This window comes from Chlorocebus sabaeus, chromosome 3 (assembly GCF_047675955.1).
Source record: "Chlorocebus sabaeus isolate Y175 chromosome 3, mChlSab1.0.hap1, whole genome shotgun sequence".
Lineage (NCBI taxonomy): Eukaryota > Metazoa > Chordata > Mammalia > Primates > Cercopithecidae > Chlorocebus > Chlorocebus sabaeus.
The window spans coordinates 8,881,945-8,897,681 of NC_132906.1; the positions used below are offsets into that span (position 1 = coordinate 8,881,945).

General features: G+C 37.8%; 1 protein-coding gene across 1 annotated transcript in view; it reads right to left on the minus strand.

The window, feature by feature from the left end:
- Positions 1–15,358, minus strand: part of UBL3 (ubiquitin like 3) — a 72,915-nt gene extending 57,557 nt beyond the window's left edge. The window contains exon 1 of the mRNA XM_007960048.3: positions 14,501–15,358. Coding sequence (XP_007958239.1) covers positions 14,501–14,527 — 27 coding nt within the window. The 5' untranslated portion in view covers positions 14,528–15,358. The remainder of the gene's footprint in view (positions 1–14,500) is intronic.
- Positions 15,359–15,737: the final 379 nt, after the last annotated feature.

A 15,737-nucleotide genomic window follows, 5' to 3' on the forward strand; every position in this document is an offset into this window, starting at 1 on the left:
GACACATACAAAGACCCTTAATTAAACTGGATCTTTAAGACCTCCCCAAATTAGAACATTTCAAAATGAATTATCAACTGTATACACACACACTCAAACACACACACACATCACATCACACATAAAAAAATCTGGAGTGTAGAGAGAAAAAACATTAATAGTAGTCATATGTAAGAAGAATAATTTTATAAATGGCACTATTTTCCTTAAAATGTTTTCTATTTTACAAGTTTTACAATAATCTTATTGCTTTTCTAATTAGTTACAAAATTAGAATAAAAGAAAAAATAAACAAAACAGTAAATTCAGGGTTTTTTTTTTTTTTTTTTTTTTTTGAGACGGAGTTTCGCTCTTGTTGCTCAGGCTGGAGTGCGATGGTGTGATCTTGGCTCACTGCAACCTCCGCCTCCCAGGTTCAAGCGATTCTCCTGCCTCAGCCTCCCAAGTAGCTGGGATTACAGGCATGTGCCACCATGCCTGGCTAATTCTGTATTTTTAGAAGAGACGAGTTTCTCTATGTTTGTCAGGCTGGTCTCGAACTCCCGACCTCACGTGATCTGCCCGCCTCGGCCTCCCACAGGGCTGGGATTATGGGTGCGAGCCACAGCACCCGGCCGCAAATGTAGATTTTTAAGTGCAGACAGATAAAAATAAATAGAGTATGGCCAAGAAAGGACAAAATGGGACAAGTCACATAAATACTTCTCTTTAGGAACCACTGGTCAAGTACACTGAGAAATCACAGAAGGAATACACGTCATTAACTTTACTATGGAGGATAACTGAGCGGCAACCACATTAACCTAGTTGACGCTGCATAATGATAATTAGCTTTCCTTCTGAAAAGTTAATTTTTTAAAAATATTGTTTTTATGTTATTAAAATAGTCACATCAATTATAAATTTATAAGAAATTACTCCTATTATTTTTAATTAAAATGTGTTCTTAAAATGTTAAGACAAGAATGGTCAATTTGGGAAAGTTACTGTTCTAGCTTAAACAAATCATCTAATATGTGACCACATATATACTATGTTTTCAAACAGAGTGAGTGGCTAGACCATTGTTCCTATCTTTGTCATAATCTGATGTGCCTATTCTGGAAAACCTCCCTTTGGCACCTGTGATTATTTTTGGTGTGCTTTTCAGGTAATTATAAGTTATATAAGTTATTCAAGTCACCTGGGAAACAAAAAAAGGGTTTTACAGTTTCAGAGTAGACTGCTATCCCTTTTGTCCACCCTGGGATAGCCACTTGAACTACTCAAGGAAGACTTCAGCTGCCCATCTAGTGGTTCTAATTGAGAAATGAGATATGTCAGCATCTCTTCCAGAAATGACTCACGTGTTGGCATAATTTGAAAAGCAAAAATATAATAACAAGCTTACATCTGCAGTCTGCAGTACATACAACTTATCAATGAACCCAGAATAAAGGTATTTAGGGCAAAAGTTTTCCCAGCTTTTGATTTTTCTTGGCTGCCTGTTCTAAGTCCCAAAGGAGTAAGGTAGACAGTACTTTGGGGAATGAAAAAGCCATTTGCTTCTCTCCTATGCCAGCTGGGAATCTGATTTCCCAATTTTTCTAGTAAAACTCTTTCTCTGGGTGCAAAGAATTTAATAAAAAACATCTCTTTGCAAACTCTGCATCAAAGCATGAACTAGATGATTGCTACTGAACCAACAGCCCTATTATTCTGTAACAGAAAAATTCACCTGTGTAGGATTAAATTCTGTTGATCTTTTTGGATGCTAAAACGAAAAAACATGGATACCTAAATAGTTCTTTAAATATAAAAGGCTCAAAAATGTTTTCTTCATGTATGACATAATATATTCAAATATATATAATTATAATACAGTCTTTCTCTTTACAGTCACAAAGTAATGAGAAAGATTTTATAGCTCAAAAAATCACAATACTTGATAGCCACATAGCAAATCCACCACTTAAAGTACTTAAGTCCTATTAAAGACACCAAACTTCAGTTAACGCTTTCTCAAAACTTCCATTCGACATTCAAATTTATTTTCTGACATTTTGGCTTAATGATAACCAAATGTTAAAATTCACATTTAAATTATTAAATTACATGCTGATTTAAAATGTTAAAAATTAAATGTTAAGCAAAGGCAAGAAGCTGAGGTTAAAATATCAGAGTATTAGTATAACCATAACCATTGGCTTTAAAATATAGTAGAGAGGATATGACAAAGTGAAGAATGGTCAAAAAGTTAGAAAATCAAAAAATCCAAGAACACAAAAAAGGCTACCTAGCTAGCTGGCTTCAGGAAAATAATCAAATATTACTAAACTTCACTTTCTCTATCAATGAAATGAAGTTAACAGTAGCACCTACCTACCTGATAGGATTGTTTTGAGAGTTTTCTGATGGATTAAATTTGTTCCAAGTAATAAGCTTGGCACAGTGTCTGTAAGCAATCATTTTACTCCTTTAATCCACAAACATTTATGAAAAATCTACTATACAAAAGGCACTATACTAAGTACTGGTTATGGCAGCAAATAAAATATATATATATCCACCCTCCTGGAATCTATGGTCTACTGGCGAGGACAAATAACTGAATTACAAAGCGTGACACGTGCTCCAGAAGAAATCAATATGGTCTTGCAACAGAAACCAAGGGAGTAAGGGCTCTCAACTTTAGATGTCAGGAAAAGTTTCTCTGAAGAAAGAAAAACTACCCATGCAGATGCAGAGACTGTACAGAAGTATACTGATGAGTACCCTAAGCAAAGACTCAGCGATGCAGAGTGGGTACAGAAGTATACCGACGAATATCCAGGCCGGGCGCAGTGGCTCACGCCTCTAATCCCATCACTTTGGGAGGCCCAGGCAGGTGGATCATGAGGTCAAGAAATCAAGATCATCCTGGCCAACATGGTGAAACCCCATCTCTACTAAAAATACAAAAATTAGCTGGGCATGGTGGTGCACACCTGTAGTCCCAGCTACTCGGGAGGCTGAGGCAGGAGAATCACTTGAACCTGGGAGGCGGAGGTTGCAGCGAGTCGAGATCGCGCCACTGCACTCCAGCCTGGCGGCAGTTAAACACTGTCTCAAAAAAAAAAAAAAAAAAAAAAAAGAAGTATATTGACGAATATCCTAGGCAAAGATTCAGCCCTGCTGTGGGACAGGGCTTGTAGGCATGTTTGAGGAACTGAAAGGGAGCCAATATAATTAAAGCACAGTAAATAAAATGAGATGAGATAATCATGTTAGGCAGGAGCTAGATCATGCAGGAACCTGAAGGTCCAAGGTAAGGATTTGTAATTTTATTCTATGGAAATTTATTCTTCAATGGAAAACACTCGAGGTATTTTTGGAAAAGGTACTACAGTGAATGTGAATGAAAGTAGAAGGATTAGTTCCAAGATTAATTTAATAGTCCAGGAGAGACAGGGTGCTTGAACTATGTTGGTAGCATGGAGATGAAGAGAAGTAGATGGATTCTAGATATACTTCGAAAGTGACTGAATATAAAGAATGAGGAAAAGAGACGAATCAAGGATGGCTCCACGAGATGTCTGACTTAAGCAACTGCTTGGCTGACGGTGCCATGGTAAGTAACATAGTAATTAGTTTTAGCTGTTCTTAGCAACTAGAAGAATAGAAGAGAGAGAGGACTGCCGATTCTACAGCACAAAACAGCAAAAATAAGTAAATAAATAAATAAAAAATAAATAAAAAATAAAATAAAACCAGGGTACGAAAAGAAAAGGTAATTAGGTTATCTATGAGAGAACAGCAATATCAGACCAAATTTCCCATGGAAAACAACTATAAAGGTTATATAAAATGCCCCTAAATCCCCAGCTATTTGAAGGTTTCAGGAGAACAACCAAGAGTTAGGACTTGAGAAGCCAAGATTCCTTAGAGAAGGGAAATACTTTGAAGATCTCACTTCAATTCCCCCTTGAGATATTTGCCAATTACCAGCACGGAGCAAAAGGCCAAGCAGAAAGCAGCATCCCAGAACCTGTATGAGTCTCACTGGGCTGGGAAGACACAAAAAGTGGATGTTGCACCACCAAGGAGCCAGGAATTCAGGATCTCAGGAAAATAAAAAGGAACCTCAAAGAAAGGAACCCAACATTCTGTTCAACTTTTCCTCTCCAGGAATGTGCTGAATCATAAACAGCATGGACTGAAATTCAGGAAATCCCAACAAAAAGATGTTGAAAAGAGGTTTTTTAAAAAAGCTTTCATCAGCCTCATGACACTTGAAATTCGGGACTTGCCAAGGAAGAGGTATCTTGGTAAACATGCCAGACTTTCCACCGAGACCTTCGCTAAGGGCTACATGCCAGTAGTGCACCAATAGTGAGGCTATCAGAATTTCCTGACTGTCCTGAATTCAGGCTCACGTCATATCAGTCACCTATGAATCAAAGTAATCAATGTTTTTCTAACTACTCACCAGAGGATATTAAATCCTATATGGAGAAAGATAACCATAATTCAGATTCTCTATAATTTTTCATCACAATGTTAATAAAACATTGCCAGGCACCCAAGGAAAAAGGATTGAATGATCAAAAACAAAACAACAGAAAGAGGCTCACAGGCACTCTAGATATGATGGTCATCAGACAGGAATTTTGCAACAATGGTTAATATACTCAAGAAAACAGATGAAAACGTAAGAATTTGAATCTATGTAAATTTTAGGATAAAAAGTACAAAAACTAAAATGAAAAACTCAGTAATTAGAAATAACTGGATATTGGACAGTGAAGATATAAGTGAACACGAAAACAGGTGGCTAGAAAATCTCTAGGCTTATGAGAAGGGCGAAAAAAGAATGGAAACAGTGACATGACCTAACATACATGTAACTTCTTTCCATATGGAAAGAAGACAATAGAATAGAAATAATACTTAAAGAATATTAGCTAATTCCTGGGCCAGGTGACTGTAATCCCAACACTTTGGGAGGCTGAGGTGGGTGGATCACTTGAGGCCAGGAGTTTGAGACCAGCCTGTCCAGCATGGCAAAACCCCGTCTCTATGAAAAACACAAAAATTAGCCAGGCGTGGTGATATGTGCCTATAATCCCAGCTTCTAGGGAGACTGAAGCACTAGAATCACTTGAACCCCGGAGGCGGAGGTTGCAGGGAGCTGAAATCATGCCACTGCACACCAGCAAGACTCTGTCTCAAAAAAAAAAAAAAAAAAAAAAAAGAATTTAGCTAATTCTCAAATGACAAAATATAGTAAGCCAAAGATTGACTCAGGACCTCAAGATACTCTACAAGCTTTATGTAGATTAAAAAAAAAAAAAAAAAAAAAAAAGCTACAAAAGAGCACATCAATAGCAAAATTGGTGAAAATCAAAGACAAGATATACTCTTTAAAACAGCCAAAGGAAAACACATTAACTTCAAAGGAATAACAATACAATTAAAAGCCTGAGTTGACATAAACAGTGGCAGCCAGGTGATGATAAAATAACATCTTGAAGGTGCATGAAGTAGGGACCCTTTAAAAGTGAGGTAAAATGAACACATTTTCAGGCAAACAAAAACAGAATTCATTACCAGAAGACCTGCACTAAAAGTTCCTTGGATAAAAGGATAATTACCCAGATGCACATACAATCAAAAAGAAAGAAATGAAGACTTCCAGAAGGGTAAATTTGAGGACAAAGTGAAATGAGTAATGATTATTTTAACAACATTTTATTACCACTGTTGTTATGGGTTGAAAACAAAGCAAAGACTGGAAGAGGGGTAAATGGAATTAAATTAAAAGGCCATTCCATTACCCTGAAATGGCAAAGGCAAAAATTTATGATAGATAAAAAAGTTAAAGATGTACATTGTAATCTCTAGACTAACCGGTAAAGATAGTAAAAGAATTTATAACAGAGAAGCTAAGAGAAAGGCATATGGGAAACTATTTGATTAATCCAAAATAAAACAAGAAATGGAAGTGAAAGTTATAAAGGACTGATGATGGAAGCAAAATACAAATTGCAAAATTGTAAATTTAAACCCAAATAATGTGCTACAGTAATTACATTAAAGGTAAAACAGAGATTATCAAACTTAGTAAAAAACCAAAAACCCAACTATATGATGCTTAAAGAGATTCATCTTATGTATAATGACAAAGAAAGATTTAAAGGAAATGGATAGAAAAAAAAAAGAATGCTATATTAACATCCCCCCCCCAAAAAAAACTTTAAAGCAAAAAGTGTTACTAGAGAGGAAAACAGAACAATCATGAATTTATTTGTAGCTAATAACTTAGCCTCCAAATACGAGGCACAATTTGAGAGAACTAAAAACATATAGACAAATCCTTATATATGTGGCAATTTTAACACAAGTTTCTCAATTGAGTGATTCAAAAAAGACAAAAAAAATTCAGTAGTGATACAACAGATTGAACATGATTAATAAACTTAATTGCTGTCTATGGCGCACTGTCCTCAATTTTCTAAAACTGACCATAAAGCAAGTGTCAACAAATCACCCACAAGCATAGAATGATTCCAGACCACAACAGATACCAAACTAGGTATCAATAACAAAAATATAGCTAGAAAATCCCCAAATGCTGAGAGCACAAGGGAAAATTTAAAATATGCTTTACTGAATGATAATAAAAATAATAATGTGCCTGAGGGATTCAGCGATGTTTGCTCAGTTATGGTTGTTGGGGGTGGGGAGGTAGATGTTTATCACTATTGCCACCAGACCCAAATTTCTATTTTAGCTCAACTTCTTCCTTGCTATGTGATCGCAAACAAATTCCTTACCCATCTGAACCTAGGCTGTGAGAAAGTAAAAATGAGCTCAGTTGATAATCAGACTGTGATATCTGAAAGATACAGAGAAGACCAACAGGTAGAAAGTTTTTCCTATGGCCACACTGCAGCTCCAAAATAACCAACAATCTTCCATTCTGTAAGTGATCATGTTTTCTCACCAATGACTTTCCAAGTCCCCTTCATTTATCGTGTCTCCTAAACAAAGACTGCTGAAAGACCCAATTACTAACCCACCTCCACTTGATGTATGATAGCATTCAGTCCAGGAGTACCTGCTTCCAGCACAGCCCAAACCCTACTGAAAAGTCCTCCCATTCTTTCTTTTCTTTTTTCTTTTTTGGAGACAGAGTCTCACTCTGTCGCCCAGGCTGGAGTGCAGTGGCGCAATCTCAGCTCACTGCAACCTCTGCTCACTGCAACCTCCACTTCCTGGGTTCAAGTGATTCTCCTGCCTCAGCCTCCGGAGTAGCTGTGATTACAGGCTCCTGCCACCATGCTCAGCTAATTTTTGTATTTTTAGTAGAGATGGGGGTTTCATCATGTTGGTCTGGGTGATCTCGAACTCCTGACCTCAAGTGATCCGCCCACCTCGGCTTCCCAAAATGCTGGCATTACAGGCGTTAAGCCCAGCCCTCCCATTCCCTTTTACTGACACTTGGCGGTATCTGGCATCTGCTCTTCCTAGCTGCAAAACAGTCAACCTAACTTGTTTCACCACAGATGCATTCCTGGTGGTCTTCACCTGGTGGGTATTAAGAGTTTCTTTATATACCAACTATATTTATCCAGGGTGACTGTAAGGATTAAATTAAATGCTATAATGTAAAACGCCAAGCATCTGCCTGGTATTAGCAAGTACATAACAAATATTAGTTCTCTCTCCTCTATGAGCTCAAAGTTATAAGTGTAATTTTAGTTTTTATCACGTAACCAGTTCTTCACTATCAAGAAACTGCGTATCTGCAAAACACAGCTAACAGCCAGAAAATTAGCCCCCCAAAAAAGAGAATTCTAAGCAACCAAAACAGATATGATCAAGTCCATGAAATAAAAGATCATACACTTTACTGTGAGGTAACTCCTAAAATCCTACCCAGACACCATTTGTTCATTTTAAACACATATTATTTTTAATAAAGTTTGGAAATATGGTTTCCACACCCATAGCAAATTAAAACCAGCAACTGTAAATGGTTAGGAATAAGTAGACACAATGATCACAGGAAAAAACAGCTGCTCAACAAGGCAGGAGACAGAAAACTTGTAACTATCAAACACAAGAAGTTAAAATGTTCAGAAATCTTTAGTCATCTAATGCAGTGGCTTCTACATTTTTTTGATTGAAAATCCCAAACATAAAATACTTGAGGCACATATCTACAGTATATGTGTTTTGATTTGTAAACATACATATAGTATAAAACACATACTAAAAACAGAAGTTAAAAAATCAAAATTTTGTTTTACTTTTTACTTTACTATTTTAACTATCAACTATTTTAAATATTAATTTGTTTTAATCTTTCAATCACTAAAAATGCTATTATTATTAACATATTAAGTGAGCATTATTATTAAATATATCTCTATTTTTTAAAATCTTAGTTTCATTTGTGAAGTTCAATGTATTTTGACGCTTGGTTTTAAGAGTTGTCATAAGTCATATCTGAAAAACTTATCTTACAAAGATGAGATCTATATAGAAGAACATGTCACTTACTAATTTACTAAATCATATTACTTTTCCATTCTATCACCAAATATGCAAACATTTTTATTCAAAGTCAGCTACCTGTTATCAATGTTATTAAAATTTTCTTTTTCCTGACTGCAATAAGTTATTTTTACAAATCAAAATGTTTGGCTTTCCAATAAATGGTCCAAAGTCAATTAATAATTCATCGTAAGGAAGATTTTCAACAGATAGGAAATACCTCAACACGCTTTCAAAATGTTCTCAGTAACATTTGTTTCTTTTGAAAAGCAGGTACTTTCTCACTATTTAAAATGTCGATTTTGCCTTGAAGTGACAACTTAGGGATTGTTTTCCTAAAAATATCTGCTAAATTTTTATTTTCGGTAGCCTCTTGTCATCATGGATAAGAACAGCATATAGAATGCTCATCTTCTGTAATAAAAATATGTGATTAATCTTTGAGTTCTACAATTCTTTTAAATGCTTTAACAGCAAACCTCTGTTCCCCATCTCAATACAAAGTATCATAGATTCTTCTTTTAAAAAGTATTTTAAAAGGGACTATACAACAGAAAAACTGGAAAAACTCTAAGAAACTCATGATGCTGTTGCTAGCATCTACATTACAGAATTCACACATCTTCCCCTAGCAAACCACACTCTCAGTGACCACCTGAATGCAGGTGGACCTAGGAAAACCTCACCGCCAATTCATATAGTATGAATAGAAAAGCTCAATCCTTTTCCCTTTAGGGGCATAAAATAAACAAATAGACGTTCTCATATTTACTTCTCAAAATCGACTTGCTTCACCTCACTTTGTAAATTACTGATCTAGTGAAGGTGCATAAAGCTTCACAATCTATATTAGGTGCTGAGGGTATTACAGTTATAGCTTATACCTATTAATACTACTACTATACTACACAGACAGGTACCCAATAAACACTGATTAAATGCAAGCAATATTATTCAAATTATAGCTCTTACGTCGCCAAAAATAAGTTAACTTATGCAGAGTATGTTTCATTTAAGCAAATACAATGGTAATCCAACATTGTTAGATTGGGCTATTTTAACACTCAACCTCCAAGTATTCAGAAAATTTACTGGTTCAGAATGACTTATTACCCAAGGTTTCCAGGTTACCATGAATTCTACAGTCACTCTTCATTTTCTCCTCCCAGAATAAGATGACTTAGAAAATTAAAGAGCACATTTACTAAGTATATGCTTCAGTCTCCTAAAACACATTTACTGTTTTATATTATGAAAACTAATAGCACCATCAGTATTTTATCCACTAATTTAAAATAAATTCAAGCTTTAATACTACAAATATAGTTTTCATATTTCAAGTGATAACAGAAGCAGATATTATAGACTTCATATTTAACACCACTATTACTACGGAACAGTACTTTTTCCATAAGTAATGAAGACAGTAATACTTTGTGAGTCAAGAAAGTCACTCAACAATTTCTGAATGTCTAAAAACTATCAGAGGTGAAATAAAAGTTATACTATATCCACAGACATTTGATACCTGTGTAAGAAGAATGTCAAAAGCACTAAAGGAAAATGGTTTACAGGAAGGAAAGATCACTGTGGCCTAAAATGAACTAAAGACCATTTCAGACACAAGCTGGGGTAGGTAGAAAGAAGTTAATTCAAAACTGAGGGAAACAATGTCATCCGTTTTCTTAATAAAAATGTCTAATTCAAAATACCAAATATGAGACACATTCAAGTAAAAATTTAGAGAAATATTCAATTCTTAATATATTATTTATTAAGCTATTCAAGTAACACATATATGTAAACAGTACTTATCCACCCTTTGGCTTTATAAAACCCTTCAACTTAAACCTGAAATGAGAATCACCAGGAAGAGAAAGAAAAATAAAAAGGAGCTGTAAGTAAAGAGAAAAAAGTCCTTGGGCATTAAATCTCAGTATACTTTTCTCAATGTTAAAAACTTTCTATTTTCTGGACCTTTTTCTTTCATGGCATTTTCTCCTGGTATATTCAACATATGTCATTTTACTTTAACTTGGAAAAGTGATAAAAGTTCACTTTGAAAGGAAATATATTTTAGTAATTTCCTGTCCACAAGAGGGCTCCAATAATTCTTACATGAATGGAAGTGATACAACAAAAATTATAATAAAAACATTCATTAAGCACATAAAATATACTGGAAAAAACTTGAATTGTCATTATCTCATTCAACTCCTATTACAAATTGTTGTTATCTGCTACCATTTTTACATTAACAGTTGTTAAAGATACGGGGCTTTTCTTTGTTTTATCAACTAAAATGTTTTGAATCACAAAATTGCTCTGCCATTATTCTCACACTGTCAATTTCTCTCTTAAAGTTTTCAATGTAATAGATATTATAAAGTATAATTTTAGTCCAAAGCTCTAAATAGTAGCCTAAATGTTGTATACAATACTCTTATAAAAACAAGAATGTATTTCTTGATAACTTTACCAATCCAGAAAACAAATTTACCACTGCTGCCCAGTCTTAGGTCTTATTACTAACACAGGCAGTGAATATTTTCTTGCAAAAATCCTACAGTGGTTAACATAAGTCACACTGCAACTATAAACAATGAATACTGCCACATCATGAACTGTGATCTTGGCTGAAAAATAAATAAATAAATACATCATTTAAATACAATATATTATAATGATACTCTGTTCACATATTTTCAGATTTCTTCAAAAATAAGTTACTACACTAAGATGTTATCAAATCTAGTTCAAACTCAATCACTCTTAGCAAAGAAAAACCAATATTTAAAGTAAATACATTTATATTTATAGGACATATATATTACAGAATGTAGTAAAAGCACCAACTACAAATTATGTTTTAAAGGGTACAGCAAATCCATTCAGTAGGGGTGCCACTCCGTCATCCAAAAAATTGACATTTGGATTATTCAAAATGAGAGTCCTTATGCTAAACACAAAAAATTATTGAATGTTTAAAAATAAATTTTAAATGTGAGTTCTATCTACAAAACAAAAACCAAAGCCGAAAAACCTATTTTAAAGTGAGTCATAATTATGGCCAAAGACTTTACCAAAAACATCAATTGATTTAGCAATTATTGTAGCTCGAGAATAAATTATCTCTATTGGAAACACGACAGAGATTGTAACTTCGCCACCCCCATCCAATCTCCCCAACAGGATTTTCCTATGCAACTGACAAGTATCATTAACATATAAAAGATTGACTTCAATAGAAATGACACCCCCACCAAAAAGTAAAAGTGTAACATTTGTTTCTAAATAGCACATACTGTCAACTAGGAGAAAGCTTAATTAACATTTTACTGCACCTAGCAAAAATGTGTTTATTCATAAATGCAAGTTTAGCGGATTCTAACAGTACATATCCTGATCAATTTAGAGTTATGCTACAAGGGATATATGTCATTAGCTTTGCCGTGGGAGTGGTGAGAGGAGCTCTTCAAGGTTTGGAGCGGTCAATTGTTCTGTCATGAATGTAAACGAAAATCAACTGTCAATTAATGGTATGAAGAGTTTAATAATTATGAAGCATTTAATCGACAACTTCTAACCAATATTTGTCATGTTATATTTCAGAAAGTTGAGAATTCTAGGCATATAGCAATGATAGACTTCTTAAGCAAAAATGCAAAGTAAAGTAATAAATGAACGTTTAAAAGACTTTCACAAAGAAAAATATCTTAACCTCTAACCAGTTGAACAGTAGAGAACAAGACATAAAAAAAATACTCAGAACAATCAAACTGTGCTGTACCTTAGTACCCACTCTGAAATAGCATCATCAGGGCATTATATGTTTATTACATAATACTGCTTTGCCCTTGCATATCACCTTTAATCAAAGGATCTCAAAGCACCACAGAATCATCAAGGCCTTAACATACAGTCTAAAACAGATAAACTGCTATATTTTCTAATTGCAGATATTAATAAAACCCTGCTCCTACTTCCCAGTCCTCTGATCCTAACATCAGCCTCCAAACCTCTCTCTGACTTGGAAACTGTATTTCCCAAATCATCTCAATCTGTGACTGATGCTACGCACATTACAGCTTTTCTTCACTGGACCTAAAGGAAGTAGTGGCACTGTTTTAATAACACACATCTATTTCATTCCAACTTCTGTGAGAGAATAGACGGTACTTAAGGTTAACCTATCTTGCACTGTGCTTGATGATATAAAATGGAGGCTTTCGAGAGAGCAAATCTTTGCTCGAGGCGATGAACCCACAGATCACTCATCAAACAAGGGAAATAGCGTTTCCCAGCTCTGTCTAGAGACCGCTCCCGGCAACTTCAAGAGTGGTATGGAGGAAACCTTGTCCAACCGTCCGTAACCAGGCAGGAGGCTATTTCATGTGTGCACACCAGAAGAGAAGCGAAAACTAAAAGGACAACGCACGAGTTTTAGGACTCAGGAAGGAGAGTGTAAAGCTGTTATGTGGCCACCCAAGAGACAGAACACTGTGTTTCCTTTGCATTAAATGGGAAATTAAACAAGAGCAAAATGCCTTTAAACCAAGGTCAAAATAAGCCATTTAGAATCATTTAATTTTTATTATAAAACCTGTTTATGAGGTTTGCTCCTATAGAAACATCTGGCGTTTTAAAATTTAATCATCAGCAGGCCGGGTGCAGTGGCTCACGCCTGTAATCCCAGCACTTTGGGAGGCCAAGATGGGTGGATCATCTGAGGTCAGGAGTTTGAGGCCAGCCTGGCCAACATGGTGAAACCCTGTCTCCACCAAAAAAAAATATATATATATATATATATTAGCCGGGCGTGGTGGTGGGCGCCTGTAATCCCAGCTACTTGGGAGGCTGAGGCAGAAGAATCGCTTGAACCCGGGAGGCAGAGGTTGCAGTGAGCCAAGATCGCGCCATTGCACTCCAGCCTGGGCAACAAGAGCAAAACTCCGTCTCAAAAAATAAAACAAAAAAATTAAAATTAAAAAATAAAATTAATCATCACCAATGTTCGTTTCCACTGAATACACAAATACTCAAATGTTAACATATGTGAGCACAACTACATTAACTTCAATACTTTCATAAACAGGATTATTCCTCTTCCTGTTAGGACTGCAAAGTGTAACTTCACACTCACACAAACCAAGCCCCCAGCACTGTAAGGTTACACGGTTACTGTCAATCAACAGACTCACAACCTCAGCCTTTATGAACAAAACAAAAAGAAGGGCGTCAATTACACAACAGTACTTTTTGTTTCAAGCTCTCAACACTCAGTGATCGTGATCGAGGCTCAATACTACGTTTCCTTAGCTTTATGTCTAATATGGAATCTACTACTAATAAATATTTGCCATTAAAAAGCCCTGGAATATTCACAGTAAGTACCAATACAGGGTCAGCCTACGTTTGTGAAAATCCCAAAATATCTTAATATTTCTGTTGCCATCCGTATTCTGACATTTCAGAAAGCTCACGGCAAATTCTAACATACTTTTTCTTGAAGAGATGTGCATCTCTGTTCTTGAAAAATATCAAGTTCGTCCCTACTGCACTGATGATCTTATCTGTGTCATAAAGCAAGATTCCCGTTTCCTTACCTACTCTCTCGTAGGGACACCCGTCCTCAGCTCTGCCCACTGTCACTGACGTTTTCAGAAACGTTAAAATACTAGTGTTCGGAGGCTTCTAGCAAAGAGGGAGATGTTTTGTCCCCACAAGCTACCATGATACATTTCCCTACTTCTCCACTGTCTTCAATGATTTAGAAAACACGACCAAATGAGAGAACCTATATTAAAAGCAGTACTTTCTAAAAGGGGGAAACCAGAAGCTCCAACTTCTCCAAATCGCTCAGCACGGTGGCTTTTCCACAGTCCCCAGCAAATCTTCGCCCCACGCCTGCCGTCTTTCCGATTAAATAAGATTGGAAACCACAGTTAAATCAGTGTGTCATAACTTATCCGTCACTTACCATATCCGCCGGGACATTACTGGACATCTTGCCGGTTGATGTATACCCAGATATTTACGGAAAACAAAAAACAAAAAACAAACAAACAAACAAACAAACAAAAAAAAAGAAAAAACAGCAGAAGTCTTCAAGCTACAGAAATAAGCCTTCACGATTTTGACTGGTTCGTGATGTGCTTTCTCTCCCAAAAATAAGTTATTTCGGAGCCAAAGTGCCGGTCAGGCCGAGGTTCTGGTGCGAAGAGGAACAATCCCCAGGAGCTGTGTGGCCGGAGCAGGAAGAAACCCCCGGGACAGCAGAGGCAGCCCCTGTCGTCGTCGTCGTCAGCAGCAGCAGCAGCAGACCCAGGACCGGCCGCGCCAGGTGGACCGAGCCGAGTGACACACGGACATGAAGAGGGGTGGGAGGGGGTTAAATCCGCCTTCCTCCTTTCCCAGCCCCGGCAATGATTCACACTCGCTCCCGAGTCAAGTCCTCATTAAGCAGGAGAAAAATGCCCCAGCGTGGATGTACATAGATAACTATGTAGCTACACATCGACGCGTGAGCCGTGAGTGGCGGCCGAGCGGTGGCCGGACGCTGGCCGCGGACCCTGCCGAGCCGCTCTCGGGGCGCCCGCGCGGGTGAACGGCTCAACTCGCGCCGCCGGGGCGAAGAGCCGGGCCGCGGAAACCCGCGCTCAAGGGCATTTAACTAGTTGGGAGCCAAAGCGAAAGACCGGGACGGGGGACCGACAGCACGGGGTGCTCGCGGCCGGCCGGGACACTCCACAGCCCCTCTGGGCTCAGGCCGCGGGCGCCTCCGGGCAGCAGCGCGGGTCGGGGCGCATCGTCTCCGGCTCCTCGGCGCTCCTCTTCTGCCTCCGCCTCCCCCGCCGCCGCTGCCTCCCCGGTCTCCGCCTTCCCCTCCCCTCCCCGGCCTCGCGAGCTCCGGGCGACGCCGACTTCGGCTGGTCCCCGGAAGAGGCCGGGTCCTCCCTCTCCTCAGCCGGGGAATGGTTTCCTCTCAGAGCTTTGTTTCTCCTCCTCCTCCTTCTCCACTTTTCAATCCCACACGCCGCAGCCGACTCCTGTCATAGCCTCTCAAACCAACATGGCGGCAGTGGCGGCGGCGGCAGCGGCGGCGGCGGCTGCCTGAGCGAGAGTAGGGGAAACGGGGAGAGCAGGGGCCCCCCTTCGCAGCCACCGCCCCCGTCCTCGTCCTCCCTCCGCGGACACTAAGTGCGTCACCACGGAGA